The 10,595-nt window shown below is 38.9% G+C and overlaps 1 protein-coding gene across 1 annotated transcript in view; it reads left to right on the top strand.

Moving 5' to 3' along the window:
• The first annotated feature begins 3,281 nt into the window (after positions 1–3,281).
• The window catches only part of LOC139755088 (phospholipase DDHD1-like), a 68,623-nt gene continuing 61,309 nt past the window's right edge, over positions 3,282–10,595 (top strand). Inside the window, exons 1-4 of the mRNA XM_071673197.1 lie at positions 3,282–4,760; positions 6,600–6,755; positions 7,389–7,517; positions 9,642–9,780. Coding sequence (XP_071529298.1) covers positions 3,344–4,760; positions 6,600–6,755; positions 7,389–7,517; positions 9,642–9,780 — 1,841 coding nt within the window. The 5' untranslated portion in view covers positions 3,282–3,343. The remainder of the gene's footprint in view (positions 4,761–6,599; positions 6,756–7,388; positions 7,518–9,641; positions 9,781–10,595) is intronic.

Genomic DNA, 10,595 nt, shown 5'->3' with positions numbered 1-10,595 from the left:
CAGTCCAAATAGCTTACTAGGTACATACAACAAAATAATACCTCTATGATTCGTACACTCACATTTGTCCTTGTCTTTATACACTGGCAGTAGGCATCCATTCCACCAATTTTCAAGCACTTCACCATGATCCATATATGTTTGGAGGACCCTAAGTAACCAGTCAAGGACACAGTCTTTCTTTTCTTTAAAAGACTCTTCTGCAATACCATTCACTCCAGCCTTTTTGCCACATTTCATCATACGCAAGGCTTTCACCACCTCTTTTCTATTCACCAGACCACTTGCCATGAAATCTCGTCCTTTGCACACCCTACATCTTCCACAGTGTCATTCAACAATCCTTTAATGTGCTCTCTCCATCTCTTCACCTCATCACCGTTTGTGACCACTTTCCTATTTGCTCCCTTCACCGATGTTCCAATTTGTTCTCTTATATATATCGTACCACTACCGTCCTTTCAAAACAATTTTTACTCTCTGAAATTTGCCCTCTTTTCAACCCCTTCACTTTCCTCTTGATATCTTGCTAGTTTTTTCTCGGACATACTCTAAACATCCGCGCCCCTGCCTTACAAGTTCCACCCATACTCTCCTCTTTTCCCTTTCACAAATAACTTCGTCATTTCACCACTCACTGCCCTCTCGTACCTGCTCATCTCCAACTTTTCATATACCACACACTTTTATCGTACATGCCAGCTCTAAGGATTACTTTCCTAAATACCTTCCATTCTTCACCCACTCCCCTAGCATCGTTACTCTCAGTTTCTACCACTCTGAACTCAATCTTCCCGAGTATTTCTTCTCGCACTTCTCTTTTCCGGTCTCATATACTTTTACCACCCCTTTTTCACCGGTATCATTGACTCTTCTGAAAACATTTACAAATCTTCACCGCCTCCACTAGGTAGCGATCATGCATCCCATCTCAGCACATTTACATTCAAGAGTCTCTCTTTGTGCATACCTATCAATAGCATGTACGCCAATAATGCCCGTTTACTATCTTATGTACTTGCATATGTATGCTTGTGTACATCCCTTTCTTCTAAACCACTTATTCCCAATCACACGAATCCACAAACTGTTCACCATTTCACTTTACCCTTCTGAATACCCTATTCCCCTAAAGTATACCCTCAACTGCCACATTACTCACTAATACCCGGTCTCTTGCATCAAAACTGCTGACACACTCACTCATTTTCCCCCCAAACATTCGCCTCTCATCATCTCTCTTCTCGTGGCCAGGTGCATCAACACTGATAATCACCCACTTTCATTTTCACCCATCACATTAACACTGTCGTACATTTCCGCAACTCCTGTTTTAGTGATAATGCTACCCCTTTCTTAACTTTACCCATAAAACATTTCCAAACCGTTCTTCTCCCTTAGCCCCGAGGTTTATTTCGCTCAGAGATAAAGCTTCAATGATAAACATTCAAACACCGAGGCCTGAGCCTTCGAGGAGGATGAGCAATCCTTGCTAGGGGGTCCTTCGTCTCTTCCATTTCTAAGAAATTGAAATTACAAGAAAGGTAGGGTTTACAGCCCCTTCCTCTCGCCTCTCAGTCATCTTCTACGACACAAGGAAGATGTGTAAATTCTTTGTTCTTTTTCCCCAGTGATAGGGGATTGATAGATCTTTGAAATCATTTTCTTTTAATCTATCGTACGAAAAAATAAATGTATATTTACGTATATTCAAGTATTTCAATTATTTACACCAATGATCAATGAAAAAGCTGTCAGTTTTATCCCCCTAACAGAGTACAAACCTAAGTTTACAAAAACGAAATTAATTTATCAAACAAAACTTTATTGATTATTGCTATCACACGTCTTATGTTATCTAACACCATACATATAGATTTATCTTAAACTGGTAATAATCTTATTTATGTACAACAACTGTATTACATTTTATAAGAATTTGACGGATATCAGTACTTGCATTTAACAAACAATTCAAAAGCTGCTATGGTCTTTAAGATACCATGAGTTCTTACCCATCACTCTTTTTCTCAGCTTTTTATCATTATCTTAGCGAGTTCATTATTGTCTCCCTCTTGAAAGTTCATAAATCATGATATCGCTATTGTTCAACCCAATGACGGAAGGAACTTATCGACCCACAGCCCAATGAGAGAGAGAGAGAGAGAGAGAGAGAGAGAGAGAGAGAGAGAGAGAGAGAGAGAGAGAGAGAGAGAGAGAAGAGAGAGAGAGAGAGAGAGAGAGAGAGAGAGAGAGAGAGAGAGAGAATGAACAGGATGTTAAAACGAGTAGTAAATGAAATGAAGGTAATCTTTCAAATTACTGAATGTAGTTACAGAAAAGGATAATGTGAAAGATGCTCAATGATTGGTAAACCAGCGGGAGATAACCACACGTAAGAGAGGAAATCGTTTTAGGAATTATGCTAATGGAAATTTCAATGGCAGAGTTATAAGTAAATTTCAAGTATATCATGTGTGATGTTCATCTCTTTTTGTCCAACAATTTACTTGGTCTGTTTACATGTGATTTTGACATTTCATAGTCGTTTGGGTAACTAGTCAAGGATCGTTTATATAATTATTTACAGCTTCTATGCCATTTAAAGGGACTACATATATAAATGTATCTGTCAATAACCTAATTTTGTTTTACTGTATTCCAATTAGATTGGTAGAAAATCATTGCATGATGATACATATCTTAATCATCAAAATTCATGAAGAAATGAATGAATTGCCATCACATGAGTACTGTTTTTATGCCAATTAAGGCATGTTAGTGTACTTTTGTACCGGTACAGGTCTTTAAATCAGTGAATAACAGGTTCTTGATAAAGGAATATCATATTCATTAAATGATTTATAGCAAGATATGCCTTGAGGGACATGATGTATTCCAATACCCGCTACCACAATACTTATAGGGACTGAATTAATGAGTTCAAATTTCGGATGGCCACTGCGGCAGGTGCATTCTTTCCCAGGACGGGAAGGGTCAGTAGGAGCAAATATGAACAATTACCATGAAAATGAATAATTATGACTCCTTTACATAGTTTGTCATAACTTCATTTAGTTCGGATAAATTTCCTTTTATAGTTGATTTGGTTTAAGAAACATTAATTGATTGATAAAACTTAATCAATTCAAATCTGACTTATAATTGTCATATGTAATAATAATTTGAAGACAAAACACTCAACTTTATGTTTCTTCAGTAGGTTTTTATAAATTTACTTGTCCTGCAGGTGACGTATGGATGGTGAATGTTTCTCCTGGGAGAAAAAGTATGCCATTGATCCCTGTGGGCGGGCGGGTTGTTGAAGGTGTGATGGTTGACCATGGAGTACAGCAGCGGGGGCGGCCAGCACCTGGAGTACGCCCACTCACTCTCCCATCAGCTCAACCAGCTCACCCTCACCTCCAGTGGCCAGCACCTAGGCCATCCAGAAGGAAGTTATGGCGGAAGGAGCGGCGGCCATGGCCTCGGCCAGCCTCCTGCAGGTTACACACCTCAGCAGCTGCCTGCACCAATGCAGCACATGCAGCACCAGTTCCAGCAACAACAGCAACAGCAGCAGCAGCAGCAGCAACAACAATTCTTTCATCAGCAGGGCCAGGATCATCTGAACTACCGGTCGTCAGGCACGACACCTAAGAACCAGTCTCTTATGGGAACGGACCGACTGTCGTTGTCTGGGCAGCACCGACTCTCACCTGGTCAACTTGGTAATTTGAGTCTACAGTCACCACGTCCAGTGCAATCACAGACGTCCTCTCCTATACGTTCTACCTTGGGGACTGCACATCTTGCCTCGTCGTCACTTGGTCCTGGTCTTGGTGAAGGGAACATAGGGGGAGGGGTTGGCTCCCACTCACCTGCACATACACGTCTAGGTGGAGCACAGTTAGCCTCTAGTTTACCGGGTTCCTTTCAACCTCAGGAACAGCCATCTCTGTCTTTCACGCCTCAGCCATCCATGCAGGAGCGGCTGAGTCAATCACAGTTGGGATCAAGTTGGAACCCCACAGAAAGTCAAACTGCAGGTTATCCACTGCAGTTACATACAAACTCACAGCAGGTAAACCAAGGGACGAACCTCAGTATGCTAGGGATGAACCAGTACACGTCATCTCTCATGAATGGTCAGATGTCAGCTGGGATTCATGTACAGCAGAACCTACAGTATCAAAACCAAATTCCATTTAATAATATGGAATACTCGGCAGTCCAGCAGCATTACGGCAACTACGAACAGCTTCAGGCATTTTCTCAGAATGCAAGCGATTTCCAGTTTAGCGTCAACTATGTTGAAGGGACCGACCCAAGCATGTATAATGATTATTATTACGGAGAATATCAATATGGCAGCAGCTTTAGCGACTCGTTGGAGAATCTGGAGCCAAGTTATTTGGGTACTCCAGTTGGACAGGTGACCTCACCATATGGGGATGAGACTGTAGAAGACCTTGGTCCAGAGGAGGTCCGTTGGTTCTATAAAGTAGAAGCGGACAAAAAGTGGACGCCATTTATTGGGTATGACTCTCTTCGTATTGAATGGAAATATCAAGACTTGCTCCAAGATATGACTGTAGGAGGGACTGAAACCCCTACATTTAGAAGTCCAGGAAGTGAGAGTTTGTCTCCTAAGGAGAAACAAGAGGGGAAATCAGAGGTCACACAGAGAATTGTGGTTCGTGGAGGACTCTATGAGGTTGACGTAAGGCTTCGCAAGTGCGAAAGTATATACTGGCAAGGTTAGTAGGACTGATGTTTGTCTGTACAACTGGGCTCATTTGAAGGGTATATATTTTATCTTTAATTTAGACCCTTTGATAAAGTTTTATGCTAATCCAGCATCATTATAACCTGTAGAACCTAGAAAAAGTTCTTCTTGAATGGAAGAATGTATTGAAGTGAAAAAATGAATTAGGGTTTTTTTTCATGTCCAGGAATAATGTAAATAGGTCAGTAATGGGGAGGCCTTTAAAAATCAGGGAACATTTGGATTAAAGTAATGAAAAAGTAGGTGAAACGTCTAGAAATCAGTGTGAAATATGAAAACCTCATCTCATTTCCCCTAGGAGCCAAAATATATAGTATTAAATGATATTTAAAGTTTTTGTTCATTGTATGCATTTGCATGCTCGGATATTTTTGAGCATGTAAACCAGTTTTGGCATTCACTATTGTGGCATGATACAGCAGGTGACATGAATGAAGTTATATTTTACATTTAACATTCAAATTTAAGGTAAATCTTGGCTTGTGGAAGAAATTAGATGAAGTTTTCATAGTACTTTTATACTTGTTTGCCATTTTACATGTTAGCGAGGTAGCACCAGGAACATATGAAAAAAGTTGCATTCTTTCACTTCCATTCTCTGTCTCTTGTGTGTGATGCATGAAACCACAGCCCCCTATCCACCAACAAGGCCCCTGGCTGCTTCATATTCCCTGGTTCAGTCCATTGACAATGCATATCCTCCTGTATAACTCATTGCTCTATCTCACTATCCTATGTATGCCTATCACCCTTCTAAATAGTCAGGCCCCAAGCAATCAAAATATTTTTCACCTCATCCTTCATCTCCACTTTGGTCTCTGCTTTAACCTTGTCCCCTCACTTCTGACACCCATCTTCTCTTTTTCAGCCATTCCTTGCACATTCTTTCCATTTGTCCAAACCATTTCATCACACTCTTTTCAGCTCCATAATTAGTTTATTACTTATTCAATCAAAGGGGGAGGGGGGAGAGTTTCTACACAAACATTAGGTTGTGGTGTACTGATTGTTAATGGTGTTCACAGTTGTTGGGATGAGGCTTTGTTTTAGTGGTCTATATGAGTTCAGAGGGGTTCATTGCAGTTATGTTCTTAAACTACAACTTGATGACAAGGGATCTTTGGCTGGAGGAGGTGACAGTGGTGGGGATGATGAAGTAGCTTCTTCCCAGACTGTTGGACGATGTCCATCCGATGGTTGGAGAAAGCTGTGGTAATCACTTTATTTATTGTTTTTTGGCATGTCGTTGAAGAGGGGATTGAGAATGACCTTGCAAGGTCTTTGCTGCACCTTTCCTAGTAGTTCGTGTTGTGTGGTGGATAGGGAAGTCCAGATTGAGGGGATAGAGGTGAGTATAGGAAGAATAAAGTTTCATGTATGTTCATGACTTTGGGTAATGGGAGTTTTATTTTGTCTATAGATAAAGTGGAAATTATTGTTAGGGAATTTGATGATGGTTTTAATGCATTCTTTTAAGGTTAATTGATTGTTCGAAGTGACATTGGAAATTTTGGTGGGCTGAGAAGCCTGGAAAAGGCTTGGGCTAAGTGAGAAAATAGAGGTGGGACAGGGTTGGAAGTAAGGTAGATCCTGTTATGTATCCTGATGGGAGTAAGGCACCATATATTAGATACAGACAGATGTATATAAAGCAGTCAAGTGTCAGCTTAAGCTTACTTGCGAATATGTTAGGAATATTGTATGTCATCTTGCATTATTGATTATGCTTTCTGTGTTTCATGAATATTTACCCCATGAATGAAATTATGAGCTTATTATTGCACCAGTAAAAATCTGCTATATTTTCCAGGAGAGGTTTATGTGATATGCCGAGGAACTTGGTTTTACGATGGTGCATGGGGACCTGTGGAAGAGACTTTGGCTGATCGGATAGAGTTGGAACATCTTACACACTTCAGAGGTCATCTTTTATCCTCTCAGAGATTGGATGACTCCACAAAGGAAGGTTAGTTTCATTTTTTTATTGTGCCTTAGAATAGGAAATAGGAAATACACATATTGATACAATGTGCTTTAAATGTTTTGCATTTAATACAAGGGAAATACAAAGGAACTGAAACAGAAATAGACCATTGGGTCCTGTTGAGGCTGTTTGTGATAGTATAAGAGACCAGAGACTTGTGGATAATTCTGGTTAGAGTAGAAAGACATAAAGACACTTTAAAGTTATGATTATTTTTATGTTGGCTGAGGCAGTACAAGTCTGTAGACAAGAGATGAGCATAATACTTTGTTTTCAAGGTGATGAATTCTTCATTTGATGATGGAGTTGATATACTTATTCATTGCTTTGGTAGAATCGATCTACATTGCATCTCCCTTAGTTCCATAGAATCCTGTTTCTGCTTTTTGCAAACTTCATTCCTTTTCACAAACACTCTTAGGTACTTATTGCCAGGACAGCTTTATTTTTTCTCTTAGATTTTCATTTATGGATTTTGTAAAGCTTTCATTTACTTCTGATTTCTTCATATTCAGTCTTTAACATTGTATAATGAATATATATTGAGTGTTTCATTTTTATTAGGCATGAATTACATGTTTTTAATTATCATATGATTATAATTTTTACTTTCAGTGGTCCATAGCTTGTCACTACCTGAGGGTGATGTGGATTGGTTCAGTGCCTCAGAAGTCTACTTGTCCTCAGATGCTACTCCCTCCCGACTCATGCGTTCAGTTGGCAAGAAATTAGGCTTTCAAAAGAGTAAGTTTCAAACATATTGAACCTAACATTTGGAATAATGTAGCCCAGTGCAAGGTAAAGCAATAGCTGGGTAAATTGTGAGTTGATTTATTGTATATAGACCCAAATGAGAGTATGCATCACTAGTTTGGTCATCTCACTCAAAGGAACATAGGTCTTACTGTAAAGGTCAAATGGAGAATAGCAAAGATTATGTCTGGAGTAGAGGAAATGAATTACTGGGAGGATAGTGGCCATGAATCCACCTGTGATGGAAAAAGGAAGAAAGGTAGAAGACATTAGTACAATTTTTACATTGTCGATAGTTAGCAGTTTTGAACACCAGAAAAGAAAGATCAACAAGAGGATGTTACAAAAAATGTAAAAGCTTTGATAACTGAAACTTTTCCTTCTGAAGTAGTGTCCCACAAACATGAGATGTATTCCCTGGAAATATATGTGTCAGGATCCTTCCAGCCTTTATGAAACAGATGGTTATCCCTGAGGATTGGGTGAAAGCTATTATTGTTCCTTTAATCAGAGGAAAAGGTGCAAAGGATGTATGTTGCAATTATGGGGAATCTATCTATCTGTCTATATCTCTGACACCTGATCGTTCTAGGAACTCCCACAAAGTGATGGCCACAGCAATAGAGACTCCATAATGAGTGAACTCCAGTGCTGCTTCTTATCCTGTAGTGCCTCACCCTTACCAGTCCACTAGCAAAGGGCAACTGTAGCAGAGTCTTTGCAGAAGCTTCTACTGACTCCTACTATCTGATGCTCCTGCCCAATGTTCCTACCTACAACTTCTCATTAATGCTTCTACCTAGATGCTCCTGCCTACTATCTCTCTCTATTGCTCCTACTATTTTGCTGAAAGGCAGAGCTAGTGCACAGTGCTCATTACAGGAAAATCAAGAGTTACAAAGAATGAGCATTTTGAGTGAAGTGTCATCAAGTGTTATGTGTGACAAAGAGAGATTGTGCAGAACGCCACTAGTCCACATGTGGGTGAGGTAGGAAGAAAAGATGGCTAAATGGGTCAGAGGAGTGCAGCATGACAGTAATTTGACAGGAAACAAATTACGTGAATATGTGCATGAAATGGAATGCTGCATTATGAGATTCATAAAGAAAACAAATCAGCTGCTTGTTAACATTAGATGTACATATCACTAAATGGATAAGGAAATGTTCAGTAAGTTAGTTACAGCATAAACCTGTTAAGTATGCACCTCAGAGAAGGACAACAAAGATGGTCTTAAAGTAAGAGAACAGAGTTCAAGTTATAGGTGAAATGCTGTATATATACCCACCATAGAAGAGAGAAGAGTAGGGGCAGACTTGAAGTAAGAAACTTGTTAGGAAAGATGTGAAGACAAACTTTTTTAGGAACAGAGACATGGATGAATGCAGTAAGCTAAATGGTGAAACTGTGAATGAAACCAGCACAGAAATTTGAATAGTATTATAATAGTTAAGGAAGCTTAAGAAATTGGTTCCTAAGAACGTAGTTTCCCGCTTTATTCTGTGTAAGTATGTGATTACAAAGAAGAGTACAGAATTATGGAAAATTTCCATAATTGTAGAATGTTTGTATATTAGTGATGACTGGTCTTATCATTCACAAAAACTTGACAGAATTTTGGATATTTGAGTACAGTAATAGTTAACTTGACATTTGTAAGTGAAGAACACACTTTCACTTGCCCATCCCAGATCTCATGAGTGGACATCTTATTGCAGTATAATTGTTAGGCATAGAGAATATATATTTGGCTGGCCACTTGGCAGAAATTGTGCTCAAGATTTTAACACATTTACATTGTATACCCATTATTACAAGTAGTAAATCATTGACAATGTAGGGTTGACCCACAGTATTCTGTGATGTAATTCCCTGTGGCTACAGGTCCAACTTGGTGTGATTGGTGGCTGAAACCAGCCTTAGGCTGTCCCCATCTATCTTCTGTTTCTCATCTGTACCTTCTCCTGTCCAATCCCTTCATCTTCCCCTGCATACTGCCTATTATGAAAAGGATAGGAAAAGTTTCTTTTCTTTAAATTTTTATGTTGTGTCTAATATTGTTACAGAAAGCTAGTTGTTCTCTGTATTATACTTTGAATTTTTTTCCCCTGTAGCTGGGTACAAGCTGCATCGAGGCTACAGCATAGATGCTACATCCAGTGATAAACCACCAGATATCAACCACATTGTGTTTGTCATCCATGGTATTGGACAGAAGATGGAGCGTGGACGCATTATCAAGAATTGCACTGCGTGAGGCAACTAACTAGATCTTACATATTTTAGATTCTTTTATGAATTATTATTACTATCATTATTAACATATTGATAGTTATATGATCTATTATACAGATAATAGATCCTGGTACAGTAGGGAATATGAGTAAATGTTAGAAGGAAATTTTAGCTGAAGAGAGAAAAGGGATACATAAAGCAGACTATGGTAAGGCTTTTTAAGTGAAGTGCTTCCCCTAGTTAGTTTCAGCAGGTTATGCTGATTATAGGACTAACTATGAAATGAACATGAACCGTGTCATTTTTAGCAAGCTTAGATATACTTTTTGAATGTCAGGAATGTATGAAATCGCACAAGCATACATGTTAGTTTTTTTTTTTAATCTAGGGGAACCATTCTCCAGAGTTTTTTAGTATTTTTAACCCATTACATGGCACTCTCTTCATCTTTGAATAAAAATCTGACTGCCTGACCTACAACTTTTTAGAGGGAGTAGGGGTTACCGTAAAGCAAATAAAGAAACTGGAGGTGATGATGCTCTCCTGCAGTGTTTGAAAATGTAGGATATTTCAAGGACTAGATGGATAAATTAATTTTTTACGTTTTATGGAAAAGGTGATAATTATAGGAACAATAGAAATGAAATGTATGTAATATGAGCTGCACAATAGGCTGGTTGTAGAAAGGATTAAGGTTACAGGTGATGAGAATGATGAGCAAAGAGGAATGTGGAATAATATGATTTCAAGGTTCTGATTTGTTGTGAACTGTTTTTGGGAATATTAGACATTTTGGGTGGTTTCTTTCATTTTTTTTTCAGGTTTGGTTGACA

This window comes from Panulirus ornatus, chromosome 18 (genome assembly GCF_036320965.1).
Source record: "Panulirus ornatus isolate Po-2019 chromosome 18, ASM3632096v1, whole genome shotgun sequence".
Lineage (NCBI taxonomy): Eukaryota > Metazoa > Arthropoda > Malacostraca > Decapoda > Palinuridae > Panulirus > Panulirus ornatus.
Note: the sequence above shows the minus strand (reverse complement) of the source record. Positions and strands in the feature narration are given on the sequence as shown.